This window comes from Mobula hypostoma, chromosome 9, assembly GCF_963921235.1.
Source record: "Mobula hypostoma chromosome 9, sMobHyp1.1, whole genome shotgun sequence".
NCBI classification, from domain to species: domain Eukaryota; kingdom Metazoa; phylum Chordata; class Chondrichthyes; order Myliobatiformes; family Myliobatidae; genus Mobula; species Mobula hypostoma.
The window spans coordinates 49,919,889-49,946,760 of NC_086105.1; the positions used below are offsets into that span (position 1 = coordinate 49,919,889).

The 26,872-nt window shown below is 43.2% G+C and overlaps 1 protein-coding gene across 5 annotated transcripts in view; it reads right to left on the reverse strand.

Moving 5' to 3' along the window:
• Positions 1-26,872, reverse strand: part of hipk2 (homeodomain interacting protein kinase 2) — a 265,244-nt gene that overhangs the window by 33,597 nt on the left and 204,775 nt on the right. For 4 of the 5 annotated variants that reach the window (XM_063058276.1, XM_063058273.1, XM_063058272.1 and 1 more), the window contains 4 exons: positions 19,849-19,968; positions 14,757-14,843; positions 11,462-11,646; positions 10,902-11,064 (listed from right to left, as the gene is read on the reverse strand). In XM_063058276.1, coding sequence (XP_062914346.1) covers positions 10,902-11,064; positions 11,462-11,646; positions 14,757-14,843; positions 19,849-19,968 — 555 coding nt within the window. The remainder of the gene's footprint in view (positions 1-10,901; positions 11,065-11,461; positions 11,647-14,756; positions 14,844-19,848; positions 19,969-26,872) is intronic. The other variant, XM_063058274.1, reaches the window with a different exon arrangement.

Here is a 26,872-nt window from a genome sequence, read left to right on the forward strand (position 1 = left end):
GAGATAGGTTTGCTGAAACTTTAAAGAATTGGAAACCCAAACAGTCACTTTATTCCCCATTGTACCAAATTCCCACGAGCCAAATTTCTTATTTTAACACCCCATAAAGTTGCAATATGGCCAAGTTCACTCTGTATGACTTTTTAAATAGGAAGGATGAAGTATAAATCAATATAGAATGCAAGTCTAACACCTGGGCATTTATTACAATCTGCGAAATAACCATAAACACAAGAGATTCTCCATATGCTAGAAATCCATAACAACACATACAAAATCTTGGAGGAACTCAGCAAGTCAGGCAACATCTACCAAAATTAATAAACAGTCAACTTCAAAGGAAGGGGGAAGACACCAAAATTAAAATGTGGGGGGAGGGGAAGGAGGACTCGCTAGAAGCTGATAGGTAAAGCAGGTGGGTGGGAAAGGTAAAGGGAAGGGGGGGGAGAGAGAAAAAATTTATCAGATAGAGAAACTGATGTTCATGCCATCAGGTTGGAGGCTTCCCAGACAGAATACGAAGTGTTGCTCCTCCACTCTGAGAGTGGCCTCATTGTGTCAAAGGGGAGGCCATGGACCGGCAAGTCGGGATGGGAATAGAGATTGGAATTAAAATGGTTGGCCACCGGAAAATCCTGTTTTCGGTAGGTAGAGCAGAGGTACTCCATCAAGTGGTCCCCAAAGGTAAAGACTCCACTCTCTGCTTTCTGCAGGGATTGTACCTTCTGTGATTCCCTTGTTCATTTGTCCTTCCCCACTAATCTCCCACCTGGTACATAACCCTAACAGCAACAGAAATGACACCTGCCCATTCACTTGTCAATCTGTTGGGGTCATCGGTTGTATCTAGTGCTCCCGATGTGGCCTGCTGTACATTGGTGAGACCCGATGAAATTGGGGGACCGCTTTGTCAAGCACCTCCACTGCATCCACCAAAAGCAGGATTACCCAATGGCCAACCATTTTAATTCATATACCCATTCCCGTTCCAACATGTCAGTCCATGGCTTCCTCTCTTGCAACAGACAGGCCACTCTCGGGGTGGAGGAGCAACACCTCATATTACATTTTGGTAGCCTCTAATCCGATGGTACGAACATAGATTCCTATATACAGTAATTTTTTTCCTCTACCTTCCTCCTCTTCTCTTTCTCACTCTGGTTTCTTACCTCTTCTCTCCATCTGCCTGTCACCTTCCCCTGGTGTCCCTCCCTCCTCTTTCCCTTTTTCCTTTGATCCATTCTCCACTCTTATCAGATCCTTCTTCTCCAGCCCTTTACCTTTCCCTCCCACCTGGCTTCACCTATCATCTTCAAGCTAGTCCTCCTTCCCCTCTCCCCATCTTTTTACTCTGGCATCTTTCCCCTTCTTTTCCAGAAAGGGTCTCATCCTGAAATACCAACTATTTATTCATTTCCACAGACACTGCCTGACCTGCTGAGTTCCTCCAGCATTTTGGGTAAAATAACCAGCCTTGCCAATAAAGCACTTGCCTGCCGGTCTAGCTATACATCAACTTTAATTATGAAATGAAACCGAAAAATGCTGCAGATTCTCAGTTAGTCAGGCTGCATCTGCGGAGAAGGCTGACTTCTCAGGTCAGTAACATTTCATTTCACCAGGCATGCGATCATCAACTTGAAATAGTACTGTACTTCTCTACTTTCCTCCACAGATGCATAGATAAAGTACTTTCAGTACCTACAGTAGCTTTCTCCTGGAAACTATTATTTACAGACTTATTCTTAATGCTGTTTTTGTTTCAGGGAAAGGGCAATTCCCAGAGGCCATACTTTCCAAGGACAACTGATTGTTCAGATTGAGAATAATACCATGATAACTAATGTAGCAAAAGGAGTTTGCCACCACCGATGCAGCAGTGCCTCTTTAAGACGGCAACTTAGTGTGAGTTATTCAAACATATGGGTTCCTGTTTACTGAACATTTTAAGCATTCATTCATCAAAGTGAGAGTGAACTGACTGCTTTCCAACTGGCCTATAAATGACCTTGGCAGTTTACTACCACACATGTTTAATTTTCAGTTCAAACACTGTAGTTTTACATTAAAAAAAAATCTTCAACCTCATTTATTTCGTTGGGGGAGTTAAAGGGATCTACCATTTCCAGTGAATACCATGGATTTAGAGATCAGTTATTGCTTTTTTCCCCTAGATTTTCCCCCATTAAACCATTATCTTTTAAGCAGTTGAAAATAAATCTCAACCTGCACTAAAATGCAAAAGCGAGCATTTTCATTATTGTACTTAGACGGTTTGGATGATTTTGTTGCCATATAATCAGTTTTTCCCTGTTTGACTTGAACACTCTGGACATTTACTCTTCCTCCCCTCTCCCATTATGCGGAAGATACCAAAATCTGAAAGCACGTCCCACCAGGCTCAATGATAGCTTCTATCCTACTGAGTTGAAAGACAATTGAACTGTCTCTAATGAAATAAGATGGACTGTTATTTCACAATCTATCTCACTTTGTCTGCCCGCACTGCACTTCCTCTAAATGTAAAACTTTATCCTGCATTCTGTTACTACTTTTCCTTTGTACTGCCTCAATATACTGATGTGATTAAAAGGATAGCAGGCAAAACAAAGTTTCACATTGTGCCTAGGTATCTGTAACAACAATAAACCAATTTGCCAGTGGTCATGAATTAGTTTAGAACAATTGGTGTAAGTATGTCCAGTTGTGGATTGTGCTAGTATTGTTTAGATCTTTCCTAGATGGGGCCAATGTTGACTGGGTCACTAATCACTGGCTATGTACATGCACAGCTGACTCATAACACTCAGCCCAATATCATAGTGAATTAAGTTAAATTACTAAAAGCAAGTATACAGATACAAAACTAATCAAAAAGCCTCACCACCTCTAGCCCCAGGTCCAACCTCGGCCACCTCCACCTCCAGGCCGAGACCCTTCTCGCTGCCATTGGGACCTCCTGCTCCTTTTCTTCCACCATTACGCCTCACTCACCCCGGCAGCTTAGACTTCCATCTACCCCTCATCCCCCTTCACTCCTCTGAGTTACCATCTTCCTTCCACCCCACTTTCTCTGAACACCCCAACCCTCCTCTCTCCTCTGATTCCCTCCAAACCTATACCCTCCCATGACTCCAGACCTAAACCCTACCATGCCTTCACAAACACCTCCAACCTTCCCCTCTCTGAGGCAGAATGTTCTGTCCTTCGCAAGGGCCTTACCTTCGTCCTCCAGCCCCTAAAACCTAAATGAGTTCTGTGCCCACCACAACGCTAAGCTTTTCTACCATCGCCTCTGTCTCCGAGCCAACTTCTTTCACAAGGATTCCCCACTGATGAACCATCTCCCTCTTCAACCCTCCTCTTCTTCTCGGAACAGCCCGCTTTGGCCTTCTATCTGCACCAATCCCAACCGCACTGTCATAAAATGTAGAACACTACAGCACAATTCAAGCCCTTTAGCCCAGGGGTCCCCAACCTTTTTGCACCGCGGACCGGTTTAATATTGACAATATTCTTGCGGGCTGGCCAACCCGGGCGGGGTGGGGGGGGGGGGTGTTAATCACGACCGGAATATAGGTGATGTCAAATATAAGTCACTTTATAAGTGGCTTATACATTCAATTTTGTTTCTAAAGGGGTTTATCTAACGAATTTTACATTAAACACACAGCGCATATTTTCCTCACATGAATAGAGTGATAAGTCAATTATAACAGTGGTCCCAAACCTCCGGGCCGCGGACTGATACATTGCCGCGAAGAATGCAGCGGTACAGCGGTAGTCGGAACACACCCAGCACATCTTTCAGAAAAAAGCCGAAATAAACAAGCTAATTGATTAGGTGCTGCCCAGCACGTAAATGTCGGCCCAGATCAGAGGCGACATAGTCGGCAAGCGGCTCTGATCTGGGCCAACATTTACATGCTGGACCGCACCTAATTAATTAGCTTGTTTATTTCGGCTTTTTTCTTAAAGGTGTGCTGGGTGTGTTCTGGCTACTGCTGTACCACTGCATTCTTTGCGGCCCAGAGGTTGAGGACCACTGAATTATAAGTCACTTATAAGTCAATAGCATCATAACATTTTAAATAACGTTTGGATATTAAACACACAGCGCATATTTTCCTTGTATGAACATATAAAATCATTGCAACACACCAATATCGCTGAATCAGTGGGCGCCCTGGGCTTGTTTTCCTGCAACAAGACGGTCCTATCGAGGGGTGATGGGAGACAGCGATATTCGAAGGGGATTCCTTATGTCCAGTCTATTCCGCAATTTAGTGTTCGTTGCATTCATTGCAGAAAACTCCGCTTCGCAGCGATACGATGTTGGAAATGGAAGCAATGTTTTCACTGCTTTTGTGGCTATCTCAGCATATTCAGCCTTGACTTTGATCCAGAATGCCGGCAGAGATGTTATGTCAAACATACTTTTTAGCCCACCGTCATTTGCAAGCTCCAGGAGTTGATCTTTCTCCTGCGCTGACATGGATGATTCACCAGGGACATTCACAAACGGGTCACGGACCCATTCCTTTGCATGTCTTGGGTCATTTGCGTCTTGGGTCACTGATGACCTCGTGTGTGTTAAAGTTCAACAGTGGGCATGACGGAATGAGGAAAGGTGCAGCTGATTCACATCGTTTCATATCGCCAAATCATATCGTTTCCTCACAGTCCAGTAGCACATGCTTTGCAGCCCGGTGGTTGGGGACCGCTGCTTTAGTCCATAATGTTGTGCTGCCCTTTTAAACTACTTTAAAATCAATCTAACCCTTCCCTCCTACATAGCCTACAATTTTTCTGTCATCCATTAACTATCCATCATAGTTAAAAGTTTAACTATCTCTAATGTAACTGCCTATATCACCACACTTGCAGGGCATTCTACACACCCACCATTCTCTGTATTTAAAAAAACCTTACCCCTGACATCCCCCTTACTTTCCTCCCATCACCCTTATAATTAAGCCCCTCCTATTAGCCATTTCTGTCCTGGGAAAAACACTTCGACTGCACACTCGATCTATGCCTCTTATCACCTTTACACCTCAATCAAACCGCCTCTCATCCTCCATCTCTCCAAAGAGACAAAAAGCCCTAGCTTGCTCAACCTATCCTCATAAGATATGCTTTCTAATTCAGGCAGTACCCTGGTAAATATCCTCTGTACCCTTTCTATAATCTTTCCTATAATGAGGTGACCAGAGCTGAACACAAGTGTGGTCTAACCAGGGATTTATGGAGCTGCAAAATTACCTTTGCCCGACGCCGGCCCCCTAGACCTGAGTCAACGTAGTAGTAGTAACATTACCTTGCTAAGGCCACAAGGTAGTTCTCAGACACTTCCTCGTTTACTCCTTGCACAGGACCACACGGGAACAACCCAACCATCATCTCCTGCGTCATCACCAACCTCACTGATTCTGATGATCTCCCACCCACTGCCATCAACCTCATAGTTCCTGTACACTGCATTGTGTGCTTCTACCTCCTACCCATGATCCACTAACTCTTCTGTTCTGTAGGCCCAGAACTTCTGTCTGCTCCTGCTCCACTTCGAATGCCTCAGTTTAGTTTTGTCCCCCTTGGTTCTGTCCCTTCCTACCTACATCTGTGACATTTCATATGCCCTCCACCACTACAATAACTTTCAGTTCCTTGGCCCAGATCGCCTTATCTTCATAATGGATGCCTGGTTCCTATATACTCCCATCTCCCATCAGGAAGGCCTTAAAGCTCATCCCTCCCCACTGATCTCCCCCCCAGCACTTATCCCTGCAAGTGGGACAAGTGTCACACCTGCCTCTTAACCTCCGCCTTCACCACTACTCAGGTCCCAAACAGTTCTTCCAAGTGAGGCAATGCTTTACCTGCAAATTTGCTGGGATCATCTATTTCAGGGGTCCCCAGCCTTTTTTGCACTGCGGACCAGTTTAATATTGACAATATTCTTGTGGACGGCCGACTGGGGGTGGGGGGGGGAGGGTTGCCAACGGACGAGTGTAGCAGCCAAATACGTTGTGTTTACCCCGAGAAAGACTACCATGAAGCCTTGTGTGGGCACCTGTATGCACATGCGTGTACCTGCCAATTTTTTCCCTGCAAATTGTTTTTGGCGATTCTGTTTGGGGGGGGGGGGTGGAGGGTGTTAATCACGACCGGAATATAGGTGATAAGTGGCTAATACACTCAATTTCATTTCTAAAAGGGTTTATCTAATAATTTAATATTAAACACACAGCGCATAATTTCCTCGCATGAATATAGTGATAAGTCAATTATCAGGGGAGGACAGGGGAGCTTAAAGTAAGTGTTGAACGAACTTCCAGTAGAAGTGGCAGCAGGTTCGATATTATCATTTAAAGAAAAATTGGATAGGTATATGGACAGGAAAGGAATGAAGGGTGATGGGCTGAGTGCAGGTCGGTGGGACTAGGTGAGAGTAGCGTTCAGCACGGACTAGAAGGGCAGAGATGGCCTGTTTCCGTGCTGTAATTGTTATATGGTTATGTAAGTCACTTATCAGTCAACAGCATCATAACATTTTAAGTAACGTTTGGATATTAAACACACAGCACATATTTTCTCTGTATGAACATATAAAATCACTGCAACACACCAATATCACTGCATCAGTGGGAGCCCTGGCCTTGTTTCCCTGCAACAAGACGGTCCTATCGAGGGATGATGGGAGACAGCGATACTCGAAGGGGATTCCTTATGTCCAGTGTATTCCGCAATTTAGTTTCGTTGCATTCATTGCAGAAAACTCCGCTTCGCAGAAAAATGTTGGAAACAGAAGTAACATTTTCAGTGCTTCCTTGGCTATCTCAGGATATTTAGCCTTGACTTTGACCCAGAATGCCGGCAGAGATGTTATGTCAAACATATTTTTCAGCCTGTCGTCAGCTGCAAGCTCGAGGAGTTGATCATCTTCCCGCACTGACATGAACGACATGTGGGTAATGACCTCACGTGTGTTCAAGCTCAACAGTGCATGACAGGGAATGAGGAAAGGTGCAGCTGACTCATATCGCCAAATCATATCGTTTCCTCGCGGCCCAGCACCGGTCCACAGCCTGGTGATTGGGGAACGCTGATCTATTTTATCCGGTACTCCCGGTGTGGCTTCCTCAACATCAGTGAGACCCAACACAGATTGGTGGACTGCTTCGTCGAGCACCTTTTTCTTGTCCACCACAAAAGGCAAGATTCTCCCAATGGCTACCCATTTCAATTCAACTTCCCATTCTCATCTTTAACAACAATTGCATTAACAACTATTTAGACCATAAGACCAAAAGATATAGGAGCAGAATTAGGCCATTTGGTCCATCGTCTACTCTGCCACTTTATCATGGCTGATCCATTTTCCCTCTCAGTCCCAATATCCTGACTTCTCCCTGTATCCATTCATGTCCTGACTAATCAAGAATCTATCAACCTCTGTTTAAATATACATAATGACTTGGCCTCCACAGCCTGATGTGGTAACAAATTCCACAGATACGCCACTCTCTGACTTAAGAAATTCCTCCTCACCTCCGTTCTAAAAGGACTCCCCTTTATTCTTAGCCTGTATCCTCTGGTCTTAAGACTTCCCCACCACAGGAAACACCCTCTCCACATCTACTCACCGAGGTCTTTCAGCATTCGATAGGTTTCAATGAGGTCACCCCTCATTCTTCAGAATTCCAGTGAGTACAGGCCCAGAGCCATCGAACACTCCTCGTATGACAAGCCTTTCAATCCCAGAATCATTTTCGTGAACCTCCTTTGAACCCTCTCCAATGTCAGCACATCCATAATAAGGGACCCAAAATTGCTCACAATACCCCGTGTGGCTTCACCAGTGCTTTATAAAGCCTCAACATTATATCCTTTTATAATCTAGTCCTCTTGAAATGAATGCTAACATTGCATTTGCCTTCCTCACCACAGACTCAACCTAAAAATTAATCTTTAGGGGAACCGGCACAAGGACTCCCAAGTCCCTTTGCACCTCACATTTTTGAATTTTCTCTCCATTTAGTAAACTGTCTCAGCTTTTATTTCGTCTACAAAACCGCATGACCGTACACTTCCCTACACTGTATTACATCTGCCACTTTTTGCCCATTCTCCTAATCGGTCTAAATCCTTCTGAGCCTCTTTTCTTCCTCTACGCCTATCTTCATATTGTCTGCAAACTCAGCACAAAGCTAACAATTCTATCATCCAAATCGTTGACATATAACTTAAAAAGAAGTGGTCCCAATTCCTGTGAAACACCACTCGTCACCACTAGATTTTGCCAACTGCTGGTAACTTCTCCCCCTTCTTCTCTCTTTTCTTCATTCCCCATTCTGGTTACCCTCACATCCCTTCTCTTCTCACCTACCCATCACCTCCCTCTGGTTTCCCTCATCCTTCTCTTTCTTCTATTGTCCACTGTCCTCTCCTATTAGATTCCTTCTTCTATAGACCTTTACCTCCTCCGCTGATCACCTACCTGATTTTACTCCATCCCCCCTCCCCTACCCACCTTCTCCCTCAACTTGTTCTCCTTCCTCTCCTCTCCCCCCACCACCACCTTCTTATTCTGGCTTCTGCCCCCCTTCGTTTCCAGTCCTGACGAAAGGTCTCAGCTTATAACACCAACTGCCTATTCCCCTCCACAGACGCTGCCTGACCTGAGCACTTCTAGCATTTTGATTGCTGCTAAAGATTTCCAGCCTCTGCAGAATCTCTTGTGTTTAATTAAAAATACTGATGAATATCTGCCTTTGTGGCTGAAATACAAATGTGAGCAAGAGATGGTTCATCTGTATAAGGCCTTGGTCAAACTGAATATAGAATCTCAAGAGTTAGCACAATGGATTAAGAGGAGCTCAGCACAATAAGGTAATAATGTTTAAGTGAATACCTATCAGAAGCTCAGCATCACAAACTTAAGATATATTTTCCTGAGTCCAAATGATTCAGCAATAACACGATAAAAGTCATTAACACAACAAACAAATAATTCTGCAGGATGGAAGCTTAGTCATTCTGCAAACTTCATTGCAGTATATACAGGTAGGGGCATGAGAAGCTCTAACAACATATCTATGTTTTGTTCAATGACTTTTCTCAGTTAATCTTTCTGTATATTTCTATAAGCAATGTTATAGCCCGAAGAGCAGTTAAAACACATTAATTTTTCATATTAAATATTACTAATACTAAATTAGCCTAGAAACCTTTGTCCTCTTAAATGTGTACACAAAAAACACAGTGCTCAGAGGACTACTGATAGTACTGTGCAGGGAATGTATTTTCTTAGAAGCACTGTTACGTTATGTTTTCCCTCCATGTGCCTTGTGCATAGGGTGGCAACCTTACCATTTCTTTAGCACTTCGTCTGTTTTTTTTTTACAAGGCCGAGGTGCTAGCTCGATGGCGACCCAGCACGGATGGGAAGCATGCAAGAAGCTGGCTGGATTTGAACCTGGGACCAATTGCCTCGAAGTCCGGTGCTGATACCACTGCACCACCGTCTAGTATTTATAAACACCAGAGATCACCGATACTCGGCATGACTATGTGAAGAAATGCTGAGGCCTATTCCTGCACTTCCTGTTCACAGAGCTTCTGCTGTGAGAATTGGCAATGCAATACTATACACCATTTGACAGCACTGCTGCCGCCTAGTGGCTTCTGAGCATTATATGCATGGAAGACCAAATATCACCACTGCACCCTGTGGATGCTAACTGATTTTGATGACTAGTTCACCTAGTCAATTCTTTACAGCTTAATATTTCTAACCTCATATCATCAAATCATATATAATGATAACAGAACTGTGTCCTAATCATTGTAACAATATTCATTTGATAAAACAGATTAAAAACTTTTTGAAAATAATATTTATGATGTCCAAAAATGACAGTTCTACTCAAGGGTGCTGTTCTTAATATGTCATTTCTGAATTGTTTATACCATATCCCAGAAATTATTTTTGGACCTATTCTGCAGTGATTGGGATTTGAAATCTTCAAACCAGTGACTTCAATCAGATGAAATTTCAAGTTATAGATGTCAAAGTGCAGGTCAGCCATAATTTGGCTGCACAGTAGCGCAGCAGTTAGCACCTCACTCTGCAGCGCCAGCGATCCCCGAAAGGGATTCAAATCCCGCTGCAGCCTGGAAGGAGTTTGTACGTTCTCGCTCAGTTTCCTCTGGGTGCTCTGGGTTCCTCCCATAATCCAAAGATATGGGAGCTGTGAGAATGCTCTGTTGCTGCCAGAAGTGTGGTGACACTTGACAGCTGCCGAGCACAATCCTTGCTGATTCGATTTGACGCAAACGGCGCATTTCACTTTATGCTCTGATGTGCTCTACATGTTAATTTTTATCTTTAAACCTTTAATTTGTAGAAGTTTGAATTGACTAATCAGCATACTCCCATTGCTCTGAATTTGAATGCTGAGATTTCCATTAGATTTCTACAAAGATCACCATAAGACAGCAGAACAAAGCAAAAAAAAGAACAGAGACCAGACGTGGGTGGTTGTCTCGTCCAGAGGTTGTGTTATGAGCTCGGTCCATCCATTATTAAACATATATTAGCAACGGAATGAGTTGAGTGACTAAGACTCCCTACAAAGCAGGATTTAGGCTATTCAGCTCCTGGAACATACACTGGAACTGACATATTGGCAGCCCAGTGGGGTAGGATATTGCGGCTTTCGCAAGAGCCCCATCAACTGTACCCAAATTTAGCAAAGAGAGACTGACATTCTTACTGTAATTTTACTGAAAAGTTGCCCACTGCAATCAGATGATCTCCCATTGTTATCACAAGTTGGGAGTTTTCAACTTTCTGTGTCCAGCTACCCACAGATCTGCATCAGTCTTTTTGCACATACCTGGTTTTGAACTGTACTGAGTTGGTTGCTGAAAGTCATTGTAAGGTTGCTTGAAGTGCTTGGAGCCACATGTGTGATGAATGGTGTCTTACTCTGGTTCACTGTGTCATACATATTGACCCTTCGCTTGCAAATCTCCATGTTCTGAAAGCAGGACTTGACACTGAAAGAAGGATTTAGAGTTAAATTCTTTACTACGAAGAGGAATGCTATGATGATTACACATGAAAGCCATGTATTATTCTACATTTAGATAAAGTTGGCTCTAGAATGCTTGAAACTCAACACTGACCATCTGTGCTGAACAAGTGGTAAGTGACTGCAAAAGGACATACACTTCTTAATTCAGTCTTAGCTCCCTCTCAATTAACTACCTTACCATCCTGAGTCTGCTTGTTATGAACTGCTTCCTCAAAGATTATTGCCTAAAGGTTCTAGTGGACCCAAAAGCTACACGGCTTGACAATGAACAAGCTTATTGCTGATCCCCAACTCCTCCCTTTACAGGAGACATATGTAGTGCAAAGGAATGGCACCTGCGGTGGCATGTCAAAACGTACTGTGTGCTATGAGGAAAATCAAGTAGATGGGTCATCATTACAAAGGGATGGCTCAGTGTCTCAATTGGAGTAATTCGCTTGTCTGCGTCAATGGTCAACATCTTCTTTAGCAGATCAATAAACTCCCTTCTGTCTGCCTTCTCTGCCAACATCTCACTTCCCTCCAGATCCGTGGTCATATTCACCTGCAAGAGAAAGGCTAGCGTGAGGTGGGAACAAATCAAAACTGCAGCGAAGATAAATGCAGCATGTTCACGTTCTCCAGTATGACTGCACCACATCGGACAGTACGAGTATGGACTCTGGCAGACCTGCAATAAGTATGCAATGTCTATTGCAGACAGGACAGGAGAAAAAGGAAGGATGGCTTTTTCCATAAGCCTTCATTCTCCCAGCGTTTTCCTCAATGCACACACTCATGCTGTGCATGTAAGTGGAACACCAGTTGCCCATTCTTTATAGAAATAGACAACCTTGGCAATAGATACAGTATATAATTTGAAATAGTTCAAGGTCAAATAGTACATTAAAGTTGGAAACAGTGTGCTTCACCATAAGATGTATACAATGAAATGTTTGTAGCCAGGCAGTGAGTTACGAGATACATGTAAACAAATCTATGAATTAGTTTTATATATATATAAATAAATATAAAATAAATATACTTTAAGGTATATCTAATTACATCGGCTTACATTCCTATCTAACCACAATTTATTTTTTTTATTTATTGACCATTATTGTCAATATGGCAGTGCCACTAATTGTAGTCACCATTACACGTGCTCTAACAATGCACCAGCTTCAAGTTCGTGTTACAGCCAATCTGAGTTGCACTGCACAGTCTTTTGCTTTGATCACCATCTACCAGTCTGCCTCACCTCTGAAGGGTACTGAATAGCGTGAAGTAGTTATGTTTGCAAAGTCTGTCTTTCAAATCTAAGTTATCCTTTTAACAAAGAATGGGTGGAAATTAATAGCAATTTCACAAGAATGGTGTCCTTCTGGTAATAATGTACTTGGATACAATAAAAATATGAAGTACTTTAATTGTGTTTAATGTTTTATTCCCTATTTTGTTTTAATCCAATCTGTGCGTACTTTTAACTTACTGAATTTACCATCTCTCGTGTTCCCTTCCTTTACAGTCGCTTGTACCATTTATTTCCCATTTCTTCAATTTAATTGGCCAAAGAGATGTACAGGTACCTTGTCTTCATTTAGGTTCATGTTCTGCCTTGCTACGATGATCTCAGCTCACACTTCCAGAAGCTTATCACGCTGAAACTTAGTGACCCAAGCCTGAATGGGCAGACTTCACTCTCAGATGCAGTGCCACAGTAAATTATGAACAGTTTCAGATATGCCCAAGTATAAGCATTCTTGGCTCCTGCTTCCAATCATCTCTCACACACACACACACACACACACACACACACAGCTTGGCTAACAACTGACTTTTATGGCTTGGGCCAAATTACAAGGAATAAAGTTTTACAGGCACAGTGAGTGATCTGAAGACATTATACCCATCATTGAACTGAGGGAATGGTCTGTTAAGCATTGGAATGCACTGTCAAATTCAGCACTGGAGGCCAATTTAATTGCAGAAGTCAAAGTAAGTTGGATAAATTTATGAGAAAAAAAAGAATTTGCAACGCTGGGGAGATGGGATGAGTGGAATTCAGTAGATTACTCTTATGTTACCCTAGTATAGACTCAACTGTTGAATGTCCTCCTTCCATGTTTTAACCATTCTGAGATTTAATGAAATGTAGATGCTCTAAAATCTGTCACCTGTGAAGCTTATCTAAACATTTTAATAACTACGGCCAAGCTACACTGAGCTTGGAGTATCTTTACCTAATTTCTAATCCTTCTCCTTGCAGGGAACCTCTGTCCTTCACTCCTATGTGTATATGAGATTGGGAACACAGCCAGTGACTCACAGGCTGGTATTCGTGCTGAAGGTGCTAAGTCAATTACACAATAAGTTTTCTTCAATTCAAATCATCACAAGAATATTGCAGCTGGTACACATGCAATTTAACACAATGCAATAGAGATTTGAGTCATACTGCTTTACGTGTTACTGAGCCAGGTCAATATAGCCCAGGCAGGGTGCAGAAGAATAAAGGAATATTCAAACTATTGAAATGACATCAGACACTTTGACCTACTTGTATTTTTAGTCCAGCTAAAAGAGAACAAATACAGTTTATAACTTTGTGACTCCTTGTCTTGGTGAGTACAGACACTGAATTATTCACACCAGTTTGTGGGTTCAGATCGTGTTGAAGTTGGGCTGGAATTGCTTCATCCCTCCAGGAAATAAAAGCAGTTAGGGTTTCCCAGAGATTTAGGAGAAAATGCGTGTGAGAGATTATATGTGCATCTCTCTAACAGCGTGTACAAGGACCTTTAATTCAAATACATGGCTGTATACGGGTATGCTTCAATGTAGCTGTGTATTTCCGCTTATCTGTGGGTGCAGTGACCATGCTTTTTTGTGTCAGTGTGAGATTGTGAGAGACAATGTGTGTGTGAGAGAGAGAGAGAGAGGAGAGAGAGTGTGAATGTGTGTGAGGAAGAGAGAGTGTGTGAGTGTGTGGGAGAGGGAGGGAAAGAGGGAGAGAGAGGAAGAGAGGGAGGGAGGGAGAGAGATGGAGGGAGGAGAGGGGGAGGGAGGGAGGAAAGGGGGAGAGAGGGAGCGGGAGGGGGAGAGAGAGTGGGAGAGAGAGAAAGAAAAGAAGATTCAGCCACTCATGCCTGCTCAACCATTCAATCAGATCATGGCTCACTTTTTACATGAGCACCACACTCCCATACTGATTCACATCCTTTTGATAGAGTTTTAAATATTAATGGAATTAACTCTGACTTTGCTGTGTCTTCACAGCCCTCTTGAGTAGGGAAAACCAAAGCTTCACTACCCTTTGACTGAAGATGCAACCATAGTTATTGTGCCTACCCTTGTGTACTTGTTTCTATTATGTTGCTGGTGTACCAGTTTCTGTATATATCTGCTTCTGCCTGTGACTGTCTCTGCAGATCTGTGCATGAGTGGATAGATGAATGTAGATGCATCAGGGCAGGCAGTTGAGTGTGTGTTCATGTGCCCACAGAATTTCATTTGGGGCAGTTTGTAAAAAAACCCTACCAGTGCTAACCACCAGGACTCAGATAGGGAAAAGGCTCCTTGGGAATGTACTGAAGACAGCTGGTGCCCTTAGAATTGTAGTCCATCACAAAGAGCAAAGAAGAGGAGAAAACCAGCCAAGAAATTCAATCGTACCTGTGCCATATCATCCAAACAATTAAAAATGTACTTTCTTGCCTCCTTTGACTTGATTCCCATCTCTGTCTCATGATCTTCTGGTGTCTGTAATTTTTTAAACAAGAACATATGTTTAACACAATATTTAGTGGAGCACAGATATCGCCGAGGCAATTTGACTTCCATGAGTACTGCCTGGCATCTTACAGTAGATCAGTACCCACTCAGGAATATTGACAATTACTGATCACTACATATACCCAGCTCCTTCCCACAACATTAAGACTTCGGTAATGTGTTTAATAGATGGAGCCTGCCTACAATCCAGGAGTTTCTACAATGCAAAGAAAACAAGACTCACACAAGGTCTCGCCTCTAAATATCATCTGTAAATTATTTCCCTTTTTCCATTAGGCGTTGCCCTATTTAACTCCTGCCTGAAGGACTGGGAAAATTCCCTTTGAAAGCAACCAAGGCTTCTTAAAGATTTGCCAACATATGTTGTTGGAAAGTTGCTTTGGACTCAAGACAATGTGTGTTTATTTAAGTGTTGGTATGTTCCAACTATCAAATATTATTGGGGCAGCTGATTTTTATTTCATTTTTCCCTATAGTCCTAGGAGGATAATGCACCCTCTGACTTGGGACAGCAGTCTGGCCCAGAATGGCATTGCGATAATTGAACAAACTAATTTCATTGTACAAATGGCAATGGATTAGTCACTGCTTCAATTGTGCCATGCTGAATCTGACCAAAATGTATGAAACACAAGAGGCCAGCAGCTTTAAATTGATACCCAACTGCACGGTTCCATTCCCCTCTTTATTTCCCTATCGACCTGAAACTTGCTCTCCGGGACCCAACAACTCCTCTAGGTTTTTACAATAAAATGGTAATTTATGGTAGCAAATTAAACTACAGATGTGTTAACAGTAAAAAGGTGGCTAGGAAAAGGATAAGCAACACCAGCTATGTGTAGAGCTATGGGAGACAGGCAAGATTTTTAATGAGTATTTTTCATCAGATTTTACCGTGGAAAAGTAATGGATGCCAAAGAATTGATGAAAATGAGTTGTAATGCCTTGATCCACATACAAATTTGCAAGGAGGAGGTAATGGCAGCCTTAAAGTGGATAAACTGGAAATATACTAAATAAGAGGCATAGATTGAATGGACCGCCAGAGACATGTCCCAGGATGGAAAGGGCTAATACGAGAGGGCATATGGTGATTGGAGGAAAGTATAGGGGGCTATTTCAGAAGGGCATTTTTTACACAGAGTGCTGGGTGCATAGAATGCACTGCCAGGGGTGATAAAGGCAGACACATTAGGGACAATAAAGAAACTCTTAGATAGACAAATGGATGATAGAAATATGGAAAGCAATGTAGTGATTGATCTTTGAGTAAGTTAAAAGTTTGCCACACCTTTATGGCCACAGGGCCTGTACTGTGCTGTAATGTTCTATGTTTGATGTAAATCCCCATGGTCTGACTAAGTGCACCCTTAGATCTTGAGGGAAGCTAGGGAACAAGTTGTGGAGTCCTTTAGAGAGATACTTGTTTCAACGTTAGCCACAGGAGGGTGGCCAATGTTATATCATTATTTAAGAAGGGTGGTAAAGACGCCAGTGAGCCTGACATCTGTACTGAGTAAGTTACCGGTGAGTAAGAGTTTTTCGAAGAGATGACCAAGAGGACAGACAAGGGCAATGCAGTGAGTATTGTCTACCTAGACTTTAGCAAAGCCTTTGACAAGGCCCTACATGGAAGGCTGGTTTGCAAAATTACATCAAAAGGGATCCAGGGAGAGCTAGCTAATGGGATACATGATTGGCATGATGGTAGGAAGCAGAAAGTGATGGTGGAAGGTTATTTCCTGGACTAGAGGCCTTCGACTAGTTGTGTTCCCTGGAGCTCAGTGCCAGGATATTTTTGAATGAGAATGTTCAAGGCACGGTTAATAGATCTGTAAGTGACACTAAAATAGGTGGTAGAGAGTGAAAAGCATTATCAGAAAATACAAGGGGTCTTGGATCAGTTGTTAACTGGGCCAAGGACTGGCAAATGGTATTTAACTAGATATGTGCAAGTTGTTGAACATGGGAAGTAAAATCAGGTTTTGACTTGTACAGTGAATGGTAGCACTCTGGACTGAGGAGTGTAAATACACAGTTCACTGAATGTGGTGTCGCTGGTAGCCAGGGTTGTGGCAAAGGAGAAGGGCCATGCTGGCATTCATCAGCACGGCACCAAGCACAGGAGGTAGGCCATTATGCTCCAGTTGTGCAAGGCATTGATGAGGCTGGATTTAGAGTACTGTGCACAGTTCAGGTTACCCCCTCTTACAGGAAGGGTGTCATAAAGCTGGGGAGGAGCGGAAAGAAAATCTACAAGGACGTCAGGATTTGAGGGTCTGAGCTATAGGGAGAGGTTGCAGAGTTTGGGACTTTAATCTGTCTATGAGTGACACAGAAATATTGAATACACTGAGGGAAAGGAAACCAAAAACTAGCAGACATAGATGTAAGGTGAGGGGGAAAACATTTTAAAGGGACCTAAGTAGCAATTTTTTTCATACAGAGATGGTGCATATCTAGAACAAGCTGCCAAAGAAAGTGGTTGGGGGCAGGTACAACACAACATTTAAAAGACATTGGATAGGGATATAAATAGGGAAGATTTAGAGGGATGCAGACCAAATACAGGCAAATAGGACAGACTTAGGTGGGCTCCTTAGATGGCATGGACAAGTTGGGCCTCTTTCCATGCCTGTATTCCTCTGTGACTCTAAACATCACATCCTTGGGACGTGTGAGGGAACAGGGGTATCTGGCAGAAATCCACGATTATGGGAATAAATACAAACTCTGAACACATAGCACCTGACTGCATGTTTGAACCAGACCAGCAGAGCAGAGGCAGTAGCACTAACAGCTGCTCTAGTAAATGGAGCAATTTTTAATAAATTATCATTTAATTTTCCAAATCAAAAAAATATATGTGGTCAAACCAGGATGAAAGCTGCGTAAAATTTGTAAGCCCAGTATCCAAAGACGCCTTTGATCCAGAGAAGTAATTTTGAAGTTTGGTGGCTGTTAGTGTGAAGGAACAACACAATTTGCTGCAACACACTTACAAACAGCAGTGAAATGACAATTGGGTAATTCACTTTTCAAAAATGTGATTTTAGGAATACATGTAGGTCACATGGAGAACTCCTCTGACCTTCTTTGAAGCAGTTTCTCATAATCTGTAACAACTAAAAGGGAAGGCAAGCTTCAGTTTAATATCTCTCTTCATCACATGTCCCTCACTACTAAAAAGGGAGAGTCAGCCTTGATTTATCTGTTGAATATAAACTACTAACTCAGCCAAAAATGACTCCTAAGGCCACAGGGATTATAAGTCCACCAGCTCTGCAAGATAGTTTTGGAGTAAGCTGGAATTTCATACACTGGCAAGTGATTTGCCTGTAACCACAGCGTAAATTTAAATCAACATGCAAGTGACATTTTCTGTTATGCTTCTTTGTAATCAACCACACTAGACTAGCTTACCCAGCATCCTTAAACTGGCCAAAGCTACATTCAGGGGTTGAGTTGAGTTGTTCTCCAGTCTTGGCTATTTACTTGCAAACGTTTCATTACCATAGGAGGAGATTTCATCAGTGCACTGTTAATTGTTAACAGCGCACTCATGATGACTCCTTGTATGGTGACGAAACGCTTGCAAGTAAACTGCCAAGATCAGAGAACAACTCAAACCAACCATCGACCACCTGAGCCAAACATTTTCTGAATTATTTCCAGCTATGTTCAGTGAACCCCACCCAAACCAGATCAATTGCATCTTTTGGTGAAAACATTGCTTTGAGTTGACAAAGCATCTTGATGATCCCCAATGAGAAGATAAAGCCCATTCTCACCCAAACAAATCAGAAGTTATATGAGGCATAGCTAGGGTTGACAGTAATAAACTTGTCCCCATAACAAAGATGACAGAGGTTTAAGGTAAAGTAGAAGATTACAGATCTAACTATGATATTTTTCCTCCAGATTGTGGCTAGAATCTGGAACACACTGCTTGAGTGGGTGATGGAGACTAGCACTCTCACAACATTTAAGTATCCAGATAAGCACTCAAATTGCCAAGTCAAAGCTACAATGCAGGTGGTGAAAATGGGATTAATATGGATAGTAAGTTCCTGGTTATCACAGATACGTTGGGCTGAAGGGCCTGTCTTTGTACTGAAAGATTGCAAGACTGTACAAAGAGTTCCCAAGTTTGATTTTGAGCTGGGGGCGGGGGGGTAACCAAGTTCTCCCGTGTCCCCAGGCAACAGTTGGTGTGACAGATTTGCCTCTGATCTTGGAATGTGGGAGGATGGGAATGGGGATGAGTCTGGATGATGATAAATCCTGGCAGCCTTTGAGAAGACCTTGCTGGGAAGTGCCTGCATAAATGGGTGAGGACATTGGGCTCAGTACTACATCAAGTAACTTAAACAGGACTAAGCATGAAGAATCAGACACAAACTACTGTGTGGTTTGGTGGTGGAGAAGTAGTGGGTCAGCCAACTGGCATCCCTGACAGTACAGGCTGGGTGGGCGAGTCATGGGTACTGTAAAGAGTGAGATGAGAAGAAAGCGTGGTATTAGATTGGGAAAGAATGGATAGGAGAGAGTGTCAACAGATCTCACCACAGGTTCGAGCCGAGACTCAAAACTATTTCATTTTAAAATGCACTTGAATCAGCTACAATAGCTGTGTAAGCATTAAATAAAGAGCATAATGGTTCCATCCAACACCAGAGTGTGACCTGAGACCACAATTACTGCGAGTTTCTCCTGTCAACAGGGATACAAGCTTTGATGATAATTGAACAAAAGAGGCGAGATTTGTAAAAGCAAAAGAAATCTAATACCATTTGCATCGTGCAGTCAGCTGATGTTAGAAGAACCCAAACTAAGCCAAGGTTATACCCCGTGGTTTTGGTAAGAGTGAACAACACAAAAATAAGGGAAAAGAGATGAAACAGTGGTTGTGAACAGAATAAAAGCAAGAAAGAATGAAAAGCCTCCATAAAATTCAAACACAGTGAATTACCTTAAGCCTCCACAGTGGATACGATGAATCTGGATCTCTGTTGAAGAACCGTGTTGTCTTTGTCCCTGCACTTAACAAATACTCTGCCGGCAACCCTTGCGTTTGTGAGATGTAACGGATCTGAAAAAGAAAGGGAAAAGAAAGCAGTGCAACAGATGTCCTAATAGAGTGTATGATCCTCTGGGGTCCTTAATAGGATTCTTCCTGCCTCCACCATTAACGATTTGAACCTTCCCTCTAATAGCAGGTTTATTGCATCCATTCACATGGATAGGAGAGACCAGAAGTAAAAAACTACTATAAACACAAGAGATTCTGCATGTGCTGGAAACCTAGAATAACGCTCACAAAATGCTGGAGGAACTTAGCAATCATTTCAGAGGACCTGTCTTGGGGCCATCACAAAAATGCAATTACAAAGAAAGAATGGCGGCATCTCTACTTAAGGGTTTGCAAAGACTCGGCATGACATCTGAAACTTCGACAACTTCTATAGATGTGTGGTAGAGAGTATCACAGCCTGGTATGGAAACACCAATGCCCTTGAACGGAAAATCCTAAAAGAAATAGTGGATACAGCCCAGTCCATCATGGGTAAAGCCATCTCCATCACTGAGCACACCTACATGGAGTGTTGTCGCCGGAAAGCAGCATCCATCATCAGAGACGTAAACACGAGGAATTCTGCAGATGCTGGAAATTCAAGCAACACACATCAAAGTTGCTGGTGAACTTCCTGACGAAGGGTCTCAGCCCGAAACGTCGACTGTACCTCTTCCTAGAGATGCTGCCTGGCCTGCTGCATTCACCAGCAACTTTGATGTGTGCTGTCCATCATTAGAGACCTCACCTCTCAGGTCATGCTCTCCTCTCTCTACTGCCATCAGGAAGGAAGTACAGGAGCCTCAGGACTCACACCACCTGATTCAGGAACAGTTACTACCCTTCAGCCATCAGGTTCTTGAACCAAAGGGGAACTCAACTTCATTTACCCCATTACTGAAACGTTTCCACTAGCTGTGGACTCACTTTCAAGTACTCTTCATCTCATGTTCTTGATATTTATGGCTTGCTTGTTTCCTTATTGATTGACTGATTGAGATACAGCACAGAGTAAGCCCGTCCTGCACTTCAAGCTATGCCACCAAGCAATCCCCCGATTTTAAACCTAGCCTAATCATGGGACAATTTACTATGACCAATTAGCCTCTTAACCCATATGTGGGAGGAAACCAGAGCACCTGGAAGAAGCCCACGCAGGTAGCGGTGGGAAATGATCCCTTGTTGCTGGCACTACAAAGATTTGTGCTAACCACTAAACTCTTTCACACACCGGTAGAATGCCCAAGTTAGGGCAGTCTTCATTGGTTCTATTATGGTTATTATTCTATTATGGATTTATTGCGTATGTCTGCCAGAAAATGAATCTCAGGGTTGTATATGGTGTATATACACATATGTACTTTGTCACCAAATTTACACTGCACTTTTAACAATTCAGGCAGCAGCTAAGGAGAGAAATATACAGTTGAAATTTTGGGCCAAGATCTTTCATCAAGTTTCCTTCTTCGCAAATGTGAATTATTAGGACTATAAACATTTTTCAAAACTATTCTGTATTTGTAATATTTGCAAATATTTAATACAGTGAAATTACAGCTCACCATTTTCAGAATAAGCCAACACTCTACTTACAATGTTACACATATCAGGATGATATTCATTTCTATTTTATATAATTTCCACAGTAAACAGTCCAAGGGATTTTTACAGATTCCAGTCCTTCATTGTGTAGTGGGAAGGAACTACAAACAGAGGTCTTTCTACATGCACCTTTTACAATGGCTGCTCCATGCTTCAACTTGTTCCAACATTTTATCCCGGACCAGGAAATACACTGATATTCAATGTTCAGCTATAGAAAGTTCCTACACACCAGATAACATCTTCTGCTGAACTGATAATCTTCCAGCAGCTTCAGCACGTGCCTCAACCACCTCTCAGGAAGAACCATGACCACTATGTTCCTTTTCAGATCTTGACAAGTGCACAAGGCAGAAAGAGATGAGTTGTGATCTCATTCCTCACCCCAGCCACCCACGTGATGACGCAAACCCTGGTTGTGCATGCAGATCCTGAATTCTCATCACCAGCCAATTAAGTTCTGGTGATGGTTTGAAATCTCTGGCAATGAACATTCTACCAAATGACTCTCGTAATCTGCTTGCGGAATTAACTAAAGGAACCACCATCTCCTTTTCCCACTGAGCCTGATTGAATATATTTTTCCACATAAGTTGTCCTACAAGGGAAAAGTGGTGCAGCACAATCCAAATGAATGGAGACACAAGGGAGGTGCCAGAAATCTGAAGCAACACAGTGCTGGAGGAACTTGGCAGGCCAGGCAGCATTGGGCCAAGACCCTTCATCTTTGAGAGAAATGAATGTTAAAAGTTCACTTCTCTCCACAGAAGCTGCCTGATCCAGTGAGTTCCTCCAGCATTGATCCAAGTGAATAGGACATTCCAGGACAATGTGGCCAAACCCATTCCACACAATGCCAGAGACAGGCCAAACTTCAGCAGATTATGACACTTAATGTTTGTGTGCGAGCTCTACAAACAGGTTGATGCAGCTACAAGAATAGTTATCAGGATGCACACATTTCTCAGCCCTTTTCCTGACTTCCCAACACAATAGGCATTTCCACCAACTAACCTAACTTAGAACCTTAACCTACAAAGCCTGCTGCCCTCCATAATAGATTTTATTTACTTAAGTGGTACACAGGGGAGCAAATTCTCACCAACTTCCACACTTTTATCATAAGTCTTTCCACAGATATACAAGAGTACATTCAGAGGTGAACACCATCTCCCTGCTTCCCTGAGGTTTGATTCACTTAATCAAGTGTGAACCAATGACGAATCTCTTTCAAGTCTGTTATGCTTCAAGATTATAGTTATTTATCACATGTACGGTGACATGCCATCATTTGCATTAAGAACCAATCCAACAGAGGGTGTGCTGGGTGCAGCCCACAAGTGTCGCCACACATTCCGACGCTAACATAGAATGCTCACAATCCTCAGTAAAACAATGGCAAACACAAACACAACAAGCGACAAAACAAAACAGCAAAGCAAGTCCTATTCCTCCCTCCCAGCCATACACATATGCAGTCGCCTAACCCCTAGAAAGGCCATCTTCTTTGGCCCCCAGTGGACTCGGACTCAGACATGCACCTCCAGACACCAGGCATTCAACCACCCCAGCAGACTCACGGACCCAGGGCTCTAGCGAACTTCCAGACTTCCAATTTGACCCTCAGATCGCGACCCTCAGCCCCAGCCCCAAGAACCGCCAATCGCCGAATACCAGGCCTCAAACTTCGGACTCTCAAATAACATGACCCTAAACACCTGACTTGAATTCCCACCTGACTGATTTGTGAACACCAGGGGTCATCAGACCCGGTTCCTCCTGCACTCACGGAACTCCGGTTCTTCACTACAGGTATAACAGACATCCCACCTCTCCCGGAAGTTCTGGAAGTCTCCCGCATATTAATAGTGGCTCCCTGATGCCCGCAAATTATATACAATGTCCCGGAAATTGATTTTTTTTGAGAGAGAGCGAGCGCAAGAGCGAGAAAGCAAGCGCGAGTGAGAGTGGCCGAGAGAGAGAGAGAGAGAAAGCGAGAGAGTTCCAAAAAGAGTCAGGTTGGCAGAGTGTTCCAAAAAAAGGAAAATATAAAACATACATCACCCCAGACTACACTAAAGTGTACCCCAGCCTAATAGGGGTCAAAAATAATGACAGTGTTGCTCGCTGCACTGTTTGCAACAGTGATTTTTCTATTGCCCATGGAGGGTTAAAATGTAAAAGACATGTTGAGGTGAGTTTAACAGGTGTCATTCGTTCATTAGCATAGCTAACGTTATTTAAACTAGCTGGCTAGCTGCTAAGGAGCTACTCTATTGCAGACATCCCACCTCTCCCGGAAGTTCCGGGAGTCTCCTGCAAATTGATGGTGCCACCTCCGTGAAATGGGTTTTTGCAGGGTGGGATGTCTGGGTATAAATTGGTTCCTTCACCTTTGTCTGTACACTGTCCTACTACAACAGTTGAAGGTGTTAACTCCCGAAGTACTGTTGTAAACAGTAATAAAGCAAGAATTTGGAACAGAGGAGAATGATGAGAAGGGTTACCCATTCAGGCCCTTCAGCCTACATCTCTTTAGTTACATGAAGGCTGATCCAAACCTCAACCATCCTTCTCTGTTATTTAACTACAGGTTCTCCTCAGGTTACAACAGAGCGCTGTTCCTGAGAACTGTTCAAAACCTGCACAGTTGACAGGTTGGAAATGTTCCAGCAAAGTTCAAGGTAAATTTACCATCCAAGTACATCTACGTCCCAAAATCTACCCTGAGATCCATTTTCTTGCAGGCATGCATAGTAGATACAAAGAAACACAACAGAATCAGTGGAAAACTGCACACAAATTCTGACAGGTTCTGCAAATACAAAGAGAAACAAGTAACCAAAATCAGTTGAAAGTGAGTCCAAAGGTTGTGTGCAATGATCAGTTTGGTGTTGTTGTGACTGAAGATATCAACACTGGTTCAGTGGCAGGATAGTCAAAGGGTAATAACTGTTCCTGAACTTTGATGGTGTGGGACCTCAGACTCCGTCCTGTACCTCCTTCCGGATGGCAGCAGTGAGAAGGTAGAATGGCGTGGATGATGGGGGTCCTGGTTGGTGGATGCTGCTTTCCTGTGGCAGGGCTCTTTGTAGATGTGCTCAATGGTGGAGAGGGCTTTTCCTGTGATGCACTGGGCTGTCTCCACCACTTTTTGTAGGCTTCTCTGTTCTTGGACATCAGCATTTCCACACCACACCGTGATGCATGCAGTCAGGATACTCTCCGCTGTGTGTCTATAGAAGTTTGCCAGTGTTTTAGATAACATGTCAAATCTGTGCAAACTCCCAAAAAAGTGGAGGCAACTGCCATGCTTTCTTTGAAATGGCATTTACTTGTTGGTCCCAGGACACATTCTCTTTTATTATAATGCCTAAAAGTTTAAAGATACTGACGCTCTCCACCTCCAATCCCCTAACGAGCACTGGCTCATGGACCCCAATTTCTTCCTCCTGTAGTCAATAATCAGCTCTTTGGTTTTGCTGACATTGAGTGAGAGATTGTTGTTGTGGCACCACTCAATCAGATTTTCAATCTCCCCCTATATGCCAGTTCATTACCAATAAATGTGGCAGCGAATCAGGTTCCCAAGAAGCATAATATGTCCACAGCTCTGCAGCAGCTGGGAAAGTCCGGTGTCAGTCACTGTTCACTCTCAAGTTATAACTCATTTTTTCTTGTGAGTCTTCAGTCAGGTAGCCTCACTTTGGAGCTGCCAGATCATAATTTAAAAATCCGCAAGTTCATAAATATCTTGGAAACATGCAATATATACTCTAAGTAATTACCTTCCTCCTAGGCGTTGGTTGGGGTTCCAGTTTCACTCGACCTTAGGTGGCTAATGAAACTGACCTGAGAATGACAGACTCTTCCACTGATGGGGTGGGAGGCAGAGATCTGCAGTCCAAAAACTCACCAACAGACACACACCATGACACAATGTTGCCTTCTCTTTCAGCAAAGCCAGGTAATCAACCAATAAATCCACCCCTGAGTCCGTTAATGGAACTAACATATGATTTCTGAAATACATGATCCACCTCACTTTGAAACCATCAGGTGAAAGAATTTTCAACCGCATTAAACAAGCTGCTCTCATTCTGTGGTAATACACACAAAATGCAGGAGGAACTCAGCATCAGTGAAGGGGGAATAAACAGTCGACATTTCCAGCTGAAATCCTTCAAGGCTGAAAAGGAACGGAGCAGAAGCCAGAATAAGAAGATGGTGGGGGGGGAAGGGGGTTAAGAAGTATAAATGGGCAGATTATTGGTGAAACCAAGTGAGGGGGAAGATGGAGTGGGGGAAGTGGGGATGAGGTAGGATGATAGGTGATTGGTGGAAGAGGTAAAGGGCTGAGAAGAAGGAATCTGATCGGAGATGACAGAAGACCATGGGAGAAAGGGAAGGAGGAGGGGAAACGGGGGGAGGTGACTGGTAAGTAAGAAGAGAAGGTGTAACCAGAATATAGAACGGAAAAAAATGAAGGAGGGATGTGGTGGAAATTACCAGAACTTAGAAATCAATGTTCATGCTCTCAGGTTGGAGGCCACCCAGACAGAATATGAGGTTTTACTCCAAACTGCGTACGACCTTATTTCCGATTAAGATGGCCCTGCCGATCGTGTACTTCCATTTAAGACGGCGCTATGGAATGTGTGCGATAGCTTCTGGTTGTCAAAAAGATAAGAAATCCGGCTAAAATATCACTAAAAATACATCTGCTGTGCTAAATTGTGTTAAATTATCACTGTAAACAATGAAGGGGCAAGTGACGGTGAGGTGTTGCAGGAATATGACAGATGGAGTTCCGATGCCTGTACAGCTGACCCATACAGGGTTCAGATCTGAGGATTCAATTTTGGTTCGGAATGCTGTTGTTGTTCTCTTCAAGCAACATACATCAAAGTTGCTGGTGAACGCAGCAGGCCAGGCAGCATCTCTAGGAAGAGGTGCAGTCGACGTTTCAGGCCGAGACCCTTTGTCAGGATTAACTGAAGGAAGAGTGAGTAAGGGATTTGAAAGTTGGAGGGGGAGGGGGAGATCCAAAATGATAGGAGAAGACAGGAGGGGGAGGGATGGAGCCGAGAGCTGGACAGGTGATAGGCAAAAGGGATATGAGAGGATCATGGGACAGGAGGTCCGGGAAGAAAGACGGGGGGGGGGGAACCCAGAGGATGGGCAAGGGGTATACTTGCTCTCTGCTCCGTCTAGCGGAATTAGTCCTTACTCTTAATAATTTCTCTTTTGGCTCCTCCCATTTCCTCCAAACTAAAGGTGTAGCTATGGGCACCCGTATGGGTCCTAGCTATGCCTGCCT